Source organism: Dromiciops gliroides, chromosome 5 (assembly GCF_019393635.1).
Source record: "Dromiciops gliroides isolate mDroGli1 chromosome 5, mDroGli1.pri, whole genome shotgun sequence".
Classification (NCBI taxonomy): Eukaryota; Metazoa; Chordata; class Mammalia; order Microbiotheria; family Microbiotheriidae; genus Dromiciops; species Dromiciops gliroides.
Window position 1 is genome coordinate 89,543,613 of NC_057865.1, and position 19,609 is coordinate 89,563,221.

Genomic DNA, 19,609 nt, shown 5'->3' on the forward strand with positions numbered 1-19,609 from the left:
CAAAGTGGCATGGAGGGCATTGCATTTAAACAACTGCTGGGGCAGCTAGGTGGCGCAGAAGATAGAGCACTGGCCCTGGATTCAGGAGGACCTGAGTTCAAATCCAGTCTCAAATATTTGATACTTATTAGCTGTGTGACCCTGGGCAAGTCACTTAACCCCAATTGCCTGAACAAAAGTAAATAAATAAAACAACTGCTGTCCTCTTCAGGTGACAGAGGTCTATTGCCTGGGGGGATAACAGGCTGACACTTGAAAAATCAGTCGGCTTCCTTGCTTGTTTAGGTTGAGCCCGCAGGTAGTGAGGTGTTTCTCTGGTTGTAGTAAATGAATTCAAAACAGTCAAGTACAGCAAGAAATCAAATACTTGTGAAATAAATCATGAGTCCTTGGCTCATACTAGGGGAAATAAGGAGGAATATAGAAACACATAGGCTGGCAGGAAGAAGTCTGGGCCAGAGCATAATGAGTAAAATAGCAGAAGACATGAGCCACTTAAACACATACAGCTCAACACTGTTTTTCTCAGTTTCATTTAATAATGTTATTTCAGTGTTGGCTGAAGTGACTTTAAGTAATATATTTAGTGGACTAATTTATTCTGTCTTCATCAGGGTTCTGAGTGACAGATATACTTTAAATTTAATAATGTAAATTTAATAACATTATAATTTTATAATGGATAAACTTTTGGAAATAGTGTCTAACTAGTCATGTGGATTTTCCTTTAGATTTAGGAGGAATAACCAAGTGCTTCCAATAATTCATGTTTCCTTGTCACTAACTCATGATTCTCTAGACACTTTAGTTGACAAATACAAACTTCAGAAGACCAGATGTCTTCCCAGGATACAAGGAGGTTGAAAAAGCAAACTGACTTCTAAGGTCATGGAAGTTTAGGACCAATAAGGCCTAACAACTTCGATGGGTTACAATGTGTCCTGCACTCTCTGAGGGCATACTCAAATAAGTAAGAGAAGGGACTCAGTGAAATCCTGAGGTATGTCTATCACAACCTCCATTTCTGGAAACTCTTTCTCTTCTTGCAACCTTATTTTTAGTCTGTTCTAGAGGAGTGTGACATTTTTCTTGCTAGGCAGTCTGGTAAAGAAAATAAGATATTTTAACACACTCTTAGCATAGACCATGGTAGGTTAAGATAAGGTACAAACAAAATACTGAGAGGTGAAGGAAGGGTAAGAACTATAAGTAGCAGGAAAGGTAATCAAGAAAGGCTTACTCAAGGAAATAGCATTTGAGATGGGCTTTGACGAATAGGTAGATTTCAAAAGATGAAACTGCAAGAGTAGGACAAGCAGGCAGAGGGCATCACCTTACTTTTAGGCACAAAGCTGGGAAAATGTAACCATATTGGGAGATTTGTAAGGAATACAGTTTGGCTGGATGACAGACTAAATGTAAGGCAAGGTATGGGAGATAAGGCTAGAAAGACAAATTGAGATCATACTGTGGAAGGCTGTGAAAACTAAAATGAGAAGTTGGGATTTACTTTGAGATGATGAGAAGAAGCCACTGAAGGTTTTCAAGCAGGGATTTCACAAGACTGGAGCTGAGCTTTTTGGAAAATTGTTCTGGCAGTGATATTGAGACAATATATTTTCCCATGTGCCTGGCTTGATTTTTTTGCATATGATAAGCGCTTGTTAAATTATCTTTGGATAGAAAATTATTTCATCTTTTTTTTTTGGTGGGTTCTGCTGTTCCAGGAATTGTCTTGTGGCATTATTTGAAGTTATTTGGAGGGCTCTTGGGGAGAGCTCACGCAAGTCATTGCCTTTCCTCTGTCATATTGGCTCCACCCATAAATTATAAATTAATAAAGGAATGGAGGATGAATTGGAATGAGGAAAGACAGAAACTAAGAGAACAGTAAGAATCCTTTTGCAGTAGGGAAGTGATAAGAGGAATGAAAAGGAGAGGATAGATATGACATATTCCAAAGGCAGAAATAAAGAAAAATGAAAAAGTATTAATTGCTATAATCTTAAATGACTTTAAAATATTGAAATTTTCATGTCTCTATGCTGAAAAGTAAAACATTATACAAAAAAATCAATAAAATATTATTTTGTCCTCAAAGAAGGAGATGTTCTCTCTATTGCTGATTGAATAAACCTTATTTTACTGAAGTGCCAGTCACATTTGGCCTGGTTTATAAGAGAGAAAATGTTAACTTTGTTAGCACAAATAGCCTATAAAAGTTTATATTATGTTTAGTTCTCATTAAAGATGAGAAACAGAAATTGGAAGCTACTAAAATGTTTCAGAGTAAGCTGACAATAATATATCCTTTCATTTAAGGCTGTGCCAGCTGTTCATTGGCTAACCATCCATCTAGGACTTGAAAACAGCCCTTTGTCCCTCCTGTACATTTAGTATAATATTTTCCTTGGCATCTATTCCATGAGATCTCCCTTAAAATGTCCAGCTACTTCATACCCAGAATAAGAGATTTTTAGAGCTTAGAATATCTTTGGGAATTCTTTAATTTAGCATCTCATTATGAAGAAACAATATCCCAGAGAGGTGATGATTTGTGAAAGGTTAGTTGGGAAAGACTTGATAGAACCCCAGTCAGGTTCTAGACTCTTGGGTCCAGGAGTCTTGCTACTAAATCATTTTGCCTTAGTAACCAACTCAGTATTGATAGAAAACTTTATTAATTGGACTTTGAAAAAATTCAGCATTATTGTGAAAGTCCAAGCTGGTTTTTGTCATTTTCAGTATAATGTATTACACTACAAAACTTTGACAAATCTGTGACCTTATCATTCAAGACATTACCACCACAGGTACAGACCACAACCTGTCCAAGCCTTCTCATCCAATGTGATTCTCATCCATGTCCTATCATTCATTAAATCCTCTAAGATCCATCCCATATGCTTCAGGATGCCCTCAAGATTTCTCAACACTGGGTAGATAGCAATAAAACACAGTCTGTCCATCATTGCTCAGTTCCTCTTTAGTCCTTGCTATATGACCTGCTGCACACTGCTCCATTGAAAGGTCTCCCTGATGGTATCCCTTGCACTGGTTCTTCAGTAGCTAGTTCTTTGTTTCAATATACTGTCACTTCACCAAGTCCCTCTTCATTGCCCTTTGGGTAATAGTCAACTTTAATTCAAAGGTGAGAGTTGCCCAAAAGATAATGACCTAAATTGAATTAGATACTTAGCAATGCATGTAAAGAATTATATTTTAAAGAACCCTAAGAATTATATTGTAAAAAAGTACTGGATGATGAACTACATTGAGTTGTTTCTTCTAGAAATGAAATTGGATGCTATATGCAGAAAAAAACATCCTTTTGAAAGAACATTAAATTATTCACCTGTGGTGCAAGGAATAAAAGGAGACTCTCAAAACTCTAATTATTGGAGAAGAAGAGTCAAGAAAGAGAAGGAGGGGATTGGGGGAAAGGATCAGAACATTATTTCTCCCATTTGTTGTCAGAGCCAAATATCCTAGGATGTTACTCTAAATTTGTGGACTAAAGGATGAGCACATATCTATAAGTGAGATCATTAAGGCACTACATGGAAACTAGGTCTTCTGTCCAAGCTAAAGTTCAACAAATAACAAAAAATAATGTAAAGGTTTAGCCCACTCATTGTCCTATGTTCCTGGAAGTTGATTTATACGTAATTTTATGTCCATCTGATGTATTCTACTGAGAAACTAGGAACAATTAAAATGTTTTTAAAATCAATAAAATGTGAAACAAAAATAACATAAATAGATTTTCACTAATATCCTGGAAATCATTAAAAGCATTTTATGGGCCACACATTACATTAAACCATCCAAAGTCCTTCAAGAAGGTTAAAGTGTGGACAATGACAAGTATGCAGATATTATATTTATTGGGAGTCACTTTACAGGTTCCTTTTTCAAAATGGTTAAAGAAACAAGATGTTACTTGGTGTCTATCCCACAGAGAGCTTACAGTCTATTGAAGGAGGAAAAAAAAGACATGTAATCATCAGAGCTAACTATATTAAGTTCTTACTATGTACCAGGCTCTGTGATACATGCTTGGGATACAAATATAACGAAATAACACAGGTCATACTATCAAGGGGATTATATTCTAATAAGGGAAGACAAATATGAAGGGGAACTAGGAGTAGAAGGCTACCCACACAGGAGTGGGAGTGATGCAGCTGGTAGGAAGAAGAGCAGTCAGAAGAGAGAGGTGAGCAAACTGTAAAGTGAAGAGCAGAGCTCCTCAAGAAAGAGCAATCCTGTGTAAAGAATTACCTATAAGTAAGCAGTTCTCAGAATTGAGCTTAATTCTATAAGGGAAAATGAACTAGGAGTCAGGAAATGTGGGTAATTAACAACAACATCATTAACAACAATAACAATAAAGCTCTTACTAGGTGCCAGGCACTGTGATAAGAAATTTTTGATAACTGGCTCATTTGATCCTCAAAACTACTATGGGAGGTGAGTTCTATTATTACTTACATTTTATAACCAAAGCAAACAAAGGTTAAGTGACCAGCCCAGGGACACACAACTAGTAAGTGTCTGAAGCTGAATTTGAATTCAAATCTTCCTGACTCCAAGCTCAAATGCTGTGCACTGAGCCACCTAGCTGCCAATCCTGGATATACCACTAGCTGGCTATGTGCCTTTGGATATAAGCAAGGTTCTTCAGTTTTCACCTCAGTTTAACCATCAGTAAAATAGTAAGATTAAAACAGATATCCTGGGGCAACCAGGTGGCACAGTGGATAAAGCGCTGGCCCTGGATTCAGGAGTACCCGATTTCAAATCGGCCTCAGACACTTGACACTTACTAACTGTGTGACCCTGGGTAAGTCACTTAACCCCCATTGCCCTGCTAGCCAAATAAATAAATAAACAAATAAACAAACAAAAAAATAAATGAATGAATAAATAAATACATAAATAAATAGCAGATATCCTTCTAGTTCCTTCAAGCTCTAACATCTTATCATTAAATCACAGGTCCAAGGGTGATGATGGAATAGCAATCACCAAATGTAAGCTAGGGCCCTGAGAGTCAGGTAATAAAAGGAACTAGAATCATGACATAATAGTCAAGACATTAGTAATTCATTCATTCAATAGCCATCTTTATTGTCTACTATGTAAAAAGCATTGAATGATGCTGGGGAGAGACAAAGCAATCAAATGCTGGCGGAATCAAATTAAGTTCCTTCCCTGAACAAGGCACTCCACTAAGTATTAGACATATAAAGACAAAATAGACCTCAGTCCTTGTCTTCAAAGAATTTATTAATAGGATTTGGGACTTAGGAACAAATAATGAAAGTTGAAAGACTGTAGAATTCCAAAGTTCCATGAAAAATAGGAGAGGATGGGATCCCTTTCCATTGAAGGGGAAAAGAGGGAGCAGAAGAGGAAGTCAACTTAAAACAGTATGGGGAGTGGCAGCTAGGTGGCACAGTGGATAGAGCACCCGCCCTGGAGTCAGGAGTACCTGAGTTCAAATCCAGCCTCATACACTTAACACTTACTAGCTGTGTGACCCTGGGCAAGTCACTTAACCCCAATGGCCTCACTAAAAAACAAAGCAAAACAAAACAAAACAAAAGACAGTATGTGGTATTTGGTAAGAACCTATTTATTTCTTACTGATTGACCTATTGAGTCATAAAAGATTTCATGACAGATGCATCACCAAATTTGGGTCTTGAAGAAAGGGAAGGATTTCAAATAGTAGAGAGTAGAGAAGACTGACTCAATTTCTAAGCATGGGTGGCAGAATAGAAAACAAACCAAAATGGGACAGGGCGAGGTAAAAATAAATAAATAAATAAAAATGGGAAATCACAGTTCACTTTGGCTTGAATATAGAACATATAGCCAGGGAATAACCTGAGTTAAACCTGGAAAGAAAGGTTTGAACCAGGTTTTGGAGAAACTCGAATGCCAGGATCAGTAGTTTATATTTTATTCAGCATAAAATAAAAAGGCACTGGAGATTTTTAAGTTTATATGTGATATGATAAGGGTAACACATTAGAAATAATACAAGGGCAGTATGGTAAATAAAAGATAGGAGAATGAAGATAGTAGATCAGATGTAGGACGCCTAGTAGTTAGGAAGTTTTTATGGTAGTCCTTGCTCTTAACAGGTAGGTTAGGTAAGAGTTGAGGAAGGGACAGTTATGAGGTTGATTAAAGATGGGGTCAGATACTCCAAGGGTTAAAGAGCAGATTGGGACCACAGATGAGAACAGGTAAAGTCTGAAATCCAAGCAGACATGGTTAAATTGAATGAAGACACCAGAAATCAGTCAGGTTAGGTTATGTGAACCTGATTCTCTGGAAATTTCTGAGTCAATCGAGGGTCTTCCATAACCCTGGCAGGTCAAGAATTGATTTAGGAGTATAAATGGGCCTGAGACTAAAGTACAGGGACTACCATTTGCTGGGGAAAACACATTAAGAAGGAGTAAGTAATGGCAATAATAAACAAAGCTATATAATAGTTGTGTGTATTTGCTTTAACTACAAGAATGAGGTGAAAAATTGAAGCTTATGAATTAGTTAATAATTATAAATCACAAGAGCAATGTGCCATAGTGGAAAGAGCAATGGTTTGGAAGTCAAAAGAACTGGACTGGGGAGAGTCATGAATTAGCTGGGTCACTATCGCCATGTCACTTCTCTCTGGACCTCAACATCATCATCTGGAAAATAAAGTGGTGGTTCAGGTGATTTTAAAGGTCCTTTCCAGCTCTAATATTCTGTGTCTGTTGAAATAATAGCTTCCCTATATCCCTAATAGGAGTGGGTTTAAATGAAATGGGAGTGTGACAATAAAAAGAGGGTTAGGCCCATTCCTAATAAAAACACTAGAGAGTTTAGGAATAGGAGGAGCTTTCCTTAGAATAATAAACAGTATCTACCTAAAGCCACCAGCAAGTATTATATGCAATGGAGATAAATTAGAGGCCTTCCCAATAAGATCAGGGGTGAAACAGGGATGTCCATTATCACCCCTATTATTTAATATTGTTCTAGAAATGTTAGCTTTAGCAATCAGAGAAGAGAAAGGAATTAAAGGAATTAGAATAGGCAAGGAGGAAACAAAACTATCACTCTTTGCAGATGATATCATGGTATACTTAAGGAATCCTCGAGAATCAAGTCAAAAATTACTTGAAACAATTAACTTTAGCAAAGTAGCAGGATATAAAATAAATCCACATAAATCATCAGCATTTCTATACATGACCAACAAAATCCAGCAGCAAGAGATACAAAGAGAAATTCCATTTAAAGTAATGGTAGATAATATAAAATACTTGGGAGTCTACTTGCCAAGACAAACCCAGGAACTCTATGAACACAACTACCAAACACTCTTCACACAAATCAAATCAGATCTAAATAATTGGAAAGATATCAATTGCTCATGGATAGGCAGAGCTAATATAGTAAAAATGAAAATACTGCCTAAATTAATTTACTTATTCAGTGCCATACCAATCAGACTACCTAAAAATTATTTTATACAGCTAGAAAAAATAATAACAAAATTCATCTGGAAAAACAAAAAATCAAGAATATCCAGGGAAATAATGAAAAAAAATTCACAGAAAGGTGGGTTAGCGGTACCAAACCTGGAGCTTTACTATAAAACGGCAGTCATCAAAACTATCTGGTACTGGCTAAAAAATAGAGTGGTAGATCAATGGAATAAGCTAGGCTCAGGAAATGCAGTAGTAAATGACACTAGTAATGTAGTGTTTGATAAACCCAAAGACTCCAGCTTCTGGGATAGGAACTCAGTATTTGACAAAAACTGCTGGGAAAACTGGAAGATAGTATGGCAGAAATTAGGCATAGACCAACATCTTACACCTTATACTAAAATAAGGTCAAAATGGATACATGATTTAGACATAAGAGGTGATACCATAGGTAAATTAGGAGAGAAAGGAATAGTGTACCTATCAGATCTTTGGAAAGGAAAACAGTTTTTGACCAAACAAGAGATAGAGTATATTATAAAATGCAAAATGGATGATTTTGATTATATTAAATTAAAAAATTTCTGTACAAACAGAAGCAATGCATCCAAAATTGGAAGGGAGGCAGAAAGCTGGGAAACAATTTTTGAGGCCAGTGCTTCTGATAAAGGCCTCATCTCTAAAATATATAGGGAATTAAATCAAATTTATAAGAATCCAAGTCATTCCCCAATTGAGAAATGGTCAAAGGATATGAACAGGCAGTTTTCTGATGAAGAAACCAAAGCTATCTATTCCCATATGAAAAAATGCTCTAAATCTCTAATGATTAGAGAGATGCAAATTAAAACAACTCTGAGGTACCACCTGACACCTATCAGATAGGCTAAAATGACAAAAAAGGAAGATAATAAATGTTGGAGAGGCTGTGGGAAAATTGGAACACTAATGCATTGTTGGTGGAGCTGTGAGCTGATCCAACCATTCTGGAGAGCAATTTGGAATTATGCCCAAAGGGCGATAAAGCTGTGCATACCCTTTGACCCAGCAATCCCACTTTTAGGTCTTTTGCCCAAAGAAATCATGGAAGGGGGAAAGGGACCCACATGTACAAAAATATTTATAGTTGCTCTTTACGTGGTAGCAAGGAATTGGAAGTTGAGGGGGTGCCCATCAATTGGGGAATGGCTGGACAAGTTGTGGTATATGAATACAATGGAATACTATTGTGCTGTAAGAAATGATGAGCAGGAAGAGTTCAGAGAAACCTGGAGGGTCTTGCGTGAGCTGATGATGAGTGAGATGAGCAGAACCAGAAGAACATTGTACACAGTATCATCAACATTGAGTGTTGACCTACTGTGATGGACTATATTCTTCTCACCAATGCAATGGGTACAGAAGAGTTCCAGAGAACTCATGAAAGAAGAGGATCTCCAAATCCAAGAAAAAAAAGAAAGAAAAAACTGTGGAGTATAGATGCTGATTGAACCATATTATTTCTTTTGTTTTGGGTGCTGTTGGTTTTTTTTTTCTTTCTATTTTGAGGTTTTGCATCACTGCTCTGATTCTTTCTCTTGTAACAGGATTAATGCAGAAATAGGATTAATGTTATTATGTGTATATATATGTGTGTGTGTATGTATATATATATATGTATATGTATATGTATAGAGATATATAGATATAACCTATATCAGATTACCTGCTGTCTAGGGGAGGGGGGAGGGAGGGGTGGGAGGGAGAAAAATCTGAAATTGTAAAGCATGTATAAACAAAAGTTGAGAACTATCTTTACATGTAACGAAAAAAAAATACCTCATACATTAAATAAATAAATAAATAAATAAATAAATAAATAAATAAATAAATAAATAAATAAATAAATAAAAGAGGGTTAGGATAACATGAAGGGTATTCAAACCATAAAGAAAAGTCAGAATAAATGCTTGGAGAATGACAGGAAATACTAAACATGGTAGAAAACTCATTTCCATTTTCTGGGAAGCTATCTATTCTTAGAACATAAAATGATGGAAATGGAAGTGAACTTAAGATCATTTAGTCCAATTTCCTCTTACAGATAATGCAACTTGAATGGAAAGATTTGAGAAAGTGGCAAGAAAGGAAGATCAATTAATCAACAAGTATTTAAATGCCTACCATGTAGTAGGTACAGGTGCTGAGGATGCAAAGAAAAAAGAGAAACAGTCACTATATTCACGAACATTGTAGATTCTAAGTTGATTATATTGCATAAGTATATAGGTATACTGAAAATAGATCTGAGGTGATTGGCTGAGGGTACTAACCATCAGAAAGGTCAGGATCGGTACTAGAGCTGAGTCTTGAAGGCAACTAGGATTCTAAGACGTCCAGATAAGGACAGAGTTTGTGTCAGGAATAGGGGCAAGCCAGTGCAGAGGCACAGAAACGAAAAATGGACTATAACATTCAAGGAACACTAAGAATGTCAGAATGTGTGAAGGGAATATATGTGTAATAAGGCTGGAAAGGTATTTGGCAGGGGCAGTATTTTGAGGTTTTAAAATTCCAAATAAAGTTTATAATTGAGCCTAGAGGTCATAGGGAGCCACTTAGGTTTAATGAAGAAGGTCCTATAGTTCATGAAAAGCACTTTTTAAATTGGTTTACACTGTCATTTCTTTGACCAGATAGACAAGTAATTCAGAAATTCCTCAAATATCAGTAACCACTCATTTCCTCTCTATTAAAATACACTGATTTCATTTTTTCTCTGGAGATATTGGGTGCTAACATTGTCCAGGACTATGCAAATGTGATATGCTATTTTTTTTAAATATGTAATAATACATAGGCCTCCTTGGACAGCCTTGAATAGCATAACACTGAATCAAAGGGAACAATAATAAGCAGAGAGGAAGCCAGAATAAATATAAAACTGAAAATGGGAGCAAAGCCAAGAAGAAAATGTTGGATGATGGAAAGTACACCAGATATGAAGTCAAAAGATCTGAGTACAAATCCACTCTTTCTGCCACCTTCAGGGAAGGAATATGACTGCATGTGTGTCCTCAGGTAAACTATTTAACTTCTCTGGGCTGAGGCTCAGTTTCCTCATCTGTAGAAGCAGAATTTTGGACTCAATGATCTCTAAGATCCCTTTTAGTTTTACAGTAACAACCCTATGGAATCTAAGAATTTTAATTCTGAAAGGGACTTCAGCATTTACACATGCCAAAATCATTTTATAAATGACAAAAATGAAGCCCATAAAGGGTAACTTGTCTAATGCTGCAATATCGTTCATTTAGACTCTGCCATCATTGACATCATCCACCTATATTGCTAAAAGTCATCACAAGATGTTTCCATTATAATGCCCTCTGGGGCTTTATTATCTATTTTGGGAGTGTCCAGTTCAGAGTTACCAGTGGCTTGGATTTCTTAGGAAAACAAAACCTAGATTTGGCTACGATCATTTCACACAACACATTCCCATTACAAACTAAAGCTGTTTCACTGAAACATTTTTCAAATGCCCTGCAGGCTGACTAGTGATCTTATTATGCTGTCCAGATACAACCCACCAACCGTATGTTTACTGTCCATGACCTAGAGTAAGGCCAATACTAGGAGAATACAGCAAAGAAAGATGCTAAAGGAGATTCCAGAATGCATGATGCCAGAGTCAGCAAAAGCCAACAACCCCCCAAAGACACAACCTGTCACTGTGGGCAGAGGATCAAGGTAAGCTGCATTTAATGAAAACATGTATTACTCAACATGACATGCTTTGTCACCAAACTAAAATCTTCCCCCAAAATCCTAATTCTTTTACTAAAAACATTTGAAGACTGGAGATTGACATTTTGTCACTTTCCGATTATATGACATATTAATACAAAGGATATGGTGATTGTGGTCAAAAGGCATTTATTAATCACCTCATTACAAAGAAAAGATGCTGAGGAAATCCCTGGGGCACACAGTGAATTAACTGTAGCATCAATAATAGGCTACAGAGCCCAAGTTTCCAGTCTGTGGTTAGCCTGATGAACCTCAATTTTTCTTACAAATCAAGTTTTAGCAAGATTTCCCTATAGATTTTGAACCTGAAGTAGGAAACAAAAATGGGAAATCACTTATACACACTGGCAATAAAGACAAAGGCCTTTTGATCTCTACTAACTAGAGGGAAGCAAAGGGAAGGTTCTTTTACTGAAGACTTTCAAATTATCAGATAACATCTTCCCACTGCTGATGGTCCTCATTGAAAGGAACTCATTTGTAGCAGGACTAAAATTTCCTCAGGTGCAAAACATCGTCAGAACAAAAGGGTATCACCAAAATGATTCATCATCATATCAACATCACAACCACCACGATGACTCAATAGTATTTATAATGCTTATATGCTTGTGTGTGATACAACATTCAGAGTAAGCATTCAAATCAAAAGAAGATAGATTTTGAGGGATGGTAGAGATATGATGCCACTAAATATATATGCACATGCATGCCTGTATGATTACTTAGACATATATATATATATATATATATTGTTTTTGTAGGGCAATGAGGGTTAAGTGACTTGCCCAGGGTCACACAGCTAATTAAGTGTCAAGTGTCTGAGGCTGGATTTGAACTCAGGTCCTCCTGAATCCAAGGCCAGTGCTTTATCCACTGCATCACCTAGCTGCCCCAACATATATACTTTTAACTCAACAAATACCTATTGAACCTATTATCTGTTAGGCCCTATACAAGTGCTAGGGATACAAAGATATGGATATATGTATATATCATACATTTCATTTCTATATGTAGAGGAAAGGTTGTATGGCAATTCTATTAAGACCATAAGTTACAGAGATGTCCCCAGTCTACACTGAAAAGAGAAGTCCTTCATAGAGAGCTCCCTAAAATGATGAAATTACAAATCCTGTTATACATACGTATATTTATATATATATATATATATATGCATACATACATATGTGTATGTGTATATATATATATATATATTCACACACACATATGTTGATATATGCTTCAAAAAAATAATTGCAAGCCAGCCAATTATCCATTTTACCTATAAAGTATACACTCAACATTATACTATTCTCCATGGAAAAAGGGCTCAGTAAAGGTAGTTACAGTGTCTATTTAAACTGCTTTAGTTTAACCACTTAATTTCAAGTTCAAGTATTCCAAGGAAGGCAAAGATCTTGTACTTGTTTTGTATCCAGCCACAGGGACAACTAAGGTATGTTTCATATACAAGTTATTCCTTAAATGTTAATTAAATTAAAAAAACACATTTCTTTATGATGAAATGCTTTACAAGGCACTTATAAAGCATAGGCCCAAAGGCCAGCATAATAGTAAGAGTCCAGTGACCCTAATAAGATCAGAGGCTCTTGCTTGTATAGGCAAAGCAAAAACAAAAGCAGAATGATAAGGGAATTCCATCAGGACTTTAGAATCCTTTACAATGAATTCAGAAACCTAAATCATTTTGCTACCCATTTGTTCAAATATTCACTTCACAATATCCAGCATCGTTCTAACTTCCAGCTTCCCATATTATATAATCTGTTACTTTATGAAAGTAGAGTAGAGGTATTTCCAAGTGAGTTTGTATGATTCAGACATCACGAAAAAAGTTTACTGTCATGATTTCTTTTCATCACTAGCCTGTATAATCTAATTTAAATGAACAAATATTTACAGAGCAACTTTAGAACTGAGAGGGCTATAAACTATCCAATGATAGTCTCTGTCATCAAGCAATTTACCATGTGTGATAGAAGACACTTTCTAGAAAACATCAATGGTACTTGTTACTACTACTCAATTCAACTATGGCAAAAAATTTACATCTTGTTTCTTTAATAAAATCAAAACTGTGTCGCATAGAATAAGTGATGCTAAGTATTGCTAAATTTGAGTCATGGGTTAAATGATTTAAAAATAAAATGTTTACATAATCATTGTAATTTAAAGTTAATAATAAAAGGTTTAGAGTCAAATGAGAACAGAAGTGACTTGTTAATTCAAATGTTTCATCTAAATGTATCACGCAAAAAAAATGCTGGGCAACCACATTTTAAACACAAATGTCAGAACTCCTCATTTCATTAAACTCATTAAGATTAATAACACTTCATCATGGTCTAGTGGACAGAATGTTAGATTTGGAGTGTGGAAGCTCTGGTTTCCAGTCCTATCTTAGATACTTCCTGGCTGTGTGATGCCAGGCAGACCATTCAGCCTCTCTGAAATTTAGTTTTCTCATCAACACCATGGAGATAATAATAGTTTTCTCACAGGATTGCTGTGGGGGCAAATAAGATCACATACTTCAAACACTACATAATTGTGAGCTATAATTTTCTCCCACAAAATATTAAAGTTAGGTGTTTTTTTTCTTTTTCTTTTTCTCTTTACCTAATCCACTAGGGGACCATTCATCCTCCAGCATAGGCAGAATTTAAAATGATAAAAGAAATCTTTAGTAATGTGAGTACCAGAAGACTATGGATGTACACATACATATACATTTTATACACAGAAATTGTGTGCGTAAGAAGATAGATTTAAATAGTGAGGCCAACACTACTTTACCAAATGAGAGAAATAGCTATACATATATATACACACACATTATAGATATATATGTACTATATAAACTATATTTTTCGTAACTGTATATAAGTGCTTTCCTTTCTAACCATATGTATTTTATTATAGCCATTTAAAAACATTATTCTGCAAAGAGTTCCAAGGGTTTCTCCAGACTTTCAAAGGAGTCATATGCACAAAGGTTAAGAACCCCTTGCTCTAGGTTTCAGTTAAGGAAAAGATGAGACCATGGCCCAGATTCAGATTGTATTGACTTCCTTCTTTAAAGCACTATCTGATTAAAAAGCTACAAGTTAACAGCAAAATCATTCTCTACAAAGATCTCTAAAACACAGGAAATAGAAAGGTGTGAATACACACACTTTTAGGGAAGGTAGGAAATTTAGATAAGAAGATATGGTTATTTTGCAAGGAGTTAAGATCCATCACTGTACTCTGAGATAGGGAAGTGGACCTCTAGAGACTAACAAACAAGTATGTCAAAATAACAAGTAACACTTTCTCCCGGGCTCTGGTGTATCTAAGTGTCTATATTTTGCCTGGGTCAGGAAACCGGGCAATCTATGCTACATTTCTACTTAGCAGTCTCAGCCTTACATCAAAGTTTCAATAATTTCCCTTACATAACTGTCATCATCTTCAGGCCCATTTAAATTAATGAAACACATGTGCCCATGATAGAAACAAGAGAATTCCCCTCCACCACCATGAGCACCACCACCCCAGGGCACTGGAAAGGAGGAAGCGTGGTGGAAATCAACTTCAACAGTGCCAAACCAATGTGTTCCTATTGGAGAAACAGTGGGTAGCGTCACGACCAGCTCTGCCCCAAATGGTCACTCAAACTGCCTCCCTTCTCCCTTCCCATCCCTGATCTCTTCTCCTCCCATCGCTGCTCCCAGCTGCTCCCAGCATCAACCAAAGTAGGAGGACGACCACGAGGAACTCAATGCACACTGCCCCCATCAACCTAAAACCTTTTAATTCTCCCCAAAGCAGAAGGCTCTGCCTGGGGCTGGAAAGCAGCAATATGTACAATATCCAATAATACAACACATCTTATAACCCTTCATCCATAATGAAACAGGACTTTCTCTCCTAGCTATCCAAGGTCCCTAAAACAAGCAGCTACTTTTTCCTGTAAGACTTCGCAGGTCCCACAACAAATCGTACGATATACCTCCCACCCACCCAAAGACAGACAGACAGGCGCGCGCGCGCGCGCACACACACACACACACACACACACACACACACACACACACACACACTCTCATCCATCTGTTTCGTTACTTCTCCCGGTATACCGTCGGGGCCCAACCAGGCAGAAAACTTTCCCTGTGCTTGCCAACACCCCTAACCCTCTCATCCGTAACCCCGTCCTTCGAGATTTGTCTGTTTTACCTTGTGGCCTTTCCCCGGGGGGCACCTGACGTGGTTGGACGCTCCCGCCGTTTGGTTCATCTCGGGAAGTTGTAGGGACTTGAGGCTGCAAACTTCTCTGCACCAGGATCAGGCTGAGGATTCAAAGAGCAAGCGATAGTGGCCCTCTCCCGAGGATATGCGAGGTGTTTACGCCTGCTGATTACAGCAAAGTCTCTGGCGAGCCTTGGAAGGGGTTCGACTCCCTCGAAACGAAGCTCTCCCGCTTGGATTTCTCTGGGACTTCTTGTTGCCAGAGACTGAAAAGGCTGAGATACTCCGAGCTCCTGGAGGTGGGGTGAATTGCAGGGATAGACCAGAATGGGGCGGGGGGGGGGGGGGGGGGGGGGGGGGGAGGGGGGAGGAACTGTCAGCGTAGCGTTGGGAGGTTCCCCTCGCCTACTAGTGCTGTCTTCAAGGAAACCTTCCAGGGGATTCCAGCTCTGGAGCCTTGGTTGCAGCTCACTCCAGCAAGTCCTGCATGAGGGAAAAGCCTGGGAGGAGGAGGAACAGGGTAGAACGGGTGGGCAGCTGGGACGTTGTTAGATGTTAAGACTGAACTAGCTGCGGGCTGGTAGGGAAAGAAGAGGCAAAAGCTGCAGGGCGGACCTGGAGCTTCAAAGGCAAAGAGAGCCCAGAGTTCTTACCAGAATTAGGGGGCGTGATCTTTGCATCCTCCCAGAGAAGCTGCAACTTGGCCACGGAGCAGAGCGCATTAGCCCCTTTCCACGCACACTGTTGAAAAAGGAGGGGGCGAATCGAGAGTGAGACGGGATTTTTTTTTTAACGTGTTTGGCTGCGTGCTTCACGCCTGACGGGAATTACAGAGGGCAGATATGGGAACCCTCAGCTCAAAGCCCTACAAGCTCGGATACCCCGTGAATCTTCCGGTCCACGCTCCTGCAGTGGCACGCGCGCCCAGCTACAAGGGCTCGAGGCTCCGAATCTTCCCGGGCCGGTCAAGAGGTGGCATGCGAGGCTCTGCCAGGCGCCGCGTCTGGAGACAAGGAAGAGAAATTAGGGAACTGGGTGCGGAGGGGCAACTGGGCCCGGGGAGAGGCGAGAAAGGAAATGAGCAGAGTGCCAGAAGACCGTTTTTCTGGACATGCTGTGCGGGAGACAACAGCTTTTCCCCGAAGCTTCTGACGGAAATGATTTGGAGATGCAGAGCATGGGTTAGTGAGGAGACCTCCCTTCCTCTCTCTCCCGTCTCCCCGCCCCACGTCCACTACCCCCTCCACACTAGGCTGGCTTTTTCTTTGCCTCAGGCACGTGGCCCAGGTTCTTTTGCAGTCCAGAGTGCGCGGAGCAAAAATTCTTCTTAAGGGCAGGTGCTTCCAGAGAATTAATTGAGTGGTGGTGGAGATCCTTTCCAGTTTTGAGATTCTGCTGATCTTTTCTTCCCAAAGACTCCTCAGGATGTTTACTCCATTCGAGCAGGTTTCTGAGGAGGGTGGATGGAAGTTTGTACCTTGATCCAGGGAAAGACTGATTATCGTATGGATAGAGGCTGATGTTTCTGGAGATGCTGAAAGAAGAATGAACTGCAAAACTGGGGATTGGAATTAGAATATTAGTACTTAAAAGGGATTTTAGGGAACAGCAAGTACAGGGAGGCTTAACCTTTTTTGTGGTTCCTTGGGTGGTTTGTTTAGTCTGATGAAACCTACTGATTCCTTCTCGGGCAGTGTTTAAATGAATAAAATAAAATTAGTAAAATCACAAAGGAAATTTTTAAAAACCATAGAAGCAAAGTTATAAATTTATTTTCCTAAATTCTCATATCCTCTAAAATCTACCCAGAGCAAGTTAGAACCTCTGATCTATTCCAACTCTCATTTTCTAGATATGGAGGTCTGAGGAACACTCAAAGAAAATTAAGATATTATTCTTCCTTCTGGAAGTTTGTAAGCAAGGGCTTGGGGATCATTCATTTACCCCTCAATAAACAAACAAATGTATACGTGTGATATTTGTGAAGTGCTTAGGAGAATTCTCCAAACACAATAAGTGCTTATATAAATGTTGGTTAATGTTATTTTTAATTATAAAAAAGCACAATAACTATATGACAACTGAAAGGCTGCTTGAATCATTAATAGTGCACTAGACCTGGAGTCAGAAAAATAAACAAAGCCAGACCTGACATTCACTGACAGGGCAAATCTAAGCAAGGCACTGAAATAATTTAAGCAACTTATCCAGGGTCATGGCGTTAGTGATTATCAGAAACAAGATTAAAATTCAGATCTTCCTAACCTCTATTCCACAACTATGTTGACTTCACAACCTCCTGTGATCAATAATTTAGGTCACTTACTGGACATTGTTGGAGCTCTCACTTGTCATATATAGATTAAGATTCCTGCCTGTAAGGGACTTTAACCTCAAATTCTCTACTTTCATAAGAGACAAGTGGTTCTGTGTCTCTCTGTTTTCCTAAAAAGACTACTCAAATGTACAGACCTCTCCTACTATGTGGGTAGCCTTATCCACATTTCTCTACCTTTTTTTCTTTTTGAGGGGCAATGAGGGTAAAATGATTTGTCCAGGGTCACACAGCTGGTGTCAAGTGTCTGAGGCTGGATTTGAACTCATATCCTCCTGAATCCGGGGCCAGTGCTTTATCCACTGTGGCACCTAGCTGCCCCATTTCTCTGCCTTTTACGGAATCAATCACAGAAAAAGAAGAAAAAAGTCTCCAATGGAACAATGAAATTTGTAAGAAATCATACAGTGGACCTGAGTTTAAATCCAGCCTCAGACACTTGACACTTACTAGCTGTGTGACCCTGGGCAAGTCACTTAACCCTCATTTCCTCACAAAAAAAAAAGTCATACAGTGATGAGACATTGTCAGAGGCCCAAGAGAGAAGAAGAGTTTCCCAGCCTTTTGTGGGTACCTTAGTTCTATAAGATTAAACAATGTTTAATGTGTATGAAAAAAGACAAAGAAGTAATTCTTAATATCACGAATGTAATATCTTCCTGATCTTTGGTCACCTGTAAATATATCAGCCTTAGATTTTGACATATTTTATTGTTCAACAATGATTGACTTGGCTAGTAGCTTGACAGGAACGTCCAACTAAAACTGTCTGATCATAGATTTAGTAAACAATGACTTCAAGATCACTGAGTCCAAACCCTTCATTTTATACCTAAGAAAAATGAGCCCTATGGAGGTTGTGTGACTTTCCCAAAGTCCCACAGGTAGCAAGTGGTAGAACTAGTCCATGAAACATGTTCTCTGACTCCAAATGAATCACTCTTTCTACTATACCATAGAGCTTTCTACAAGGAATTAAAGGTAACCTTAGATTCTTGAAGGTCATGTCCCAATGAAATGCAACTCTGCCAGATCCAATCAAGCCAGAAGATTTTGAGTCTGGGCTTGGCAAATGACCAAAGGCCAAGCCTAACTAAATTCTGAGTGGTTAATTCTGAAGTCTTAGCCAGCAGGGGTTGAATTGTAGTGAAATAAAAAAGGTCATCTACTAAAATATGGAGGGGGTTTGAGATCTTTGGTAGAATAAGCTACAAACATGGATGAAATCACAGGTCTTTGAAATACTTAGAAGGAAACAGGAATCTAATTATGATTAATGTCACAGTTTGTATTTTGCTTTAAATTTAGATTTCATGATGGAATAAATGAAGTTTTGTTTAGGTGAACTTAAATAGTAATTTGGAAGCTTCTGTAAGTCATTCAATCAACAAGCATTTATTAAGTGATTAATATCTGCCAGGCTCTAAACTAAAGACTGGGAATGCAAAGATATATAAAAATAGCCCATAACCCCAAAGAAGTCAAATTTTTAGGGGGAAGAAACCATACAAACAACTAGGTACATACAATGACCAACAGTGATACAAAAAGGACAGAAAATGAAGAAGCATGAAGGTCCTAAAGATGATAAACACTCCCTAAATGTGTCCTTTGTGTGGTTCTGCTGTCTGTTTGGTATCAATTGTGTTACTGTGAGCCAGTAGTGAGGTTCAGCTTCAGTACAACTTGGAGATGTGACTTTGCCACCTTAATTGTGGAGTTTAATTTG

At 38.2% G+C, this 19,609-nt stretch overlaps 1 protein-coding gene across 1 annotated transcript in view; it reads right to left on the reverse strand.

Moving 5' to 3' along the window:
• The window catches only part of DPP6 (dipeptidyl peptidase like 6), a 1,357,728-nt gene extending 1,341,935 nt beyond the window's left edge, over positions 1-15,793 (reverse strand). Inside the window, exon 1 of the mRNA XM_043966312.1 lies at positions 15,534-15,793. Coding sequence (XP_043822247.1) covers positions 15,534-15,593 — 60 coding nt within the window. The 5' untranslated portion in view covers positions 15,594-15,793. The remainder of the gene's footprint in view (positions 1-15,533) is intronic.
• Between the last annotated feature and the right edge of the window lie 3,816 nt (positions 15,794-19,609).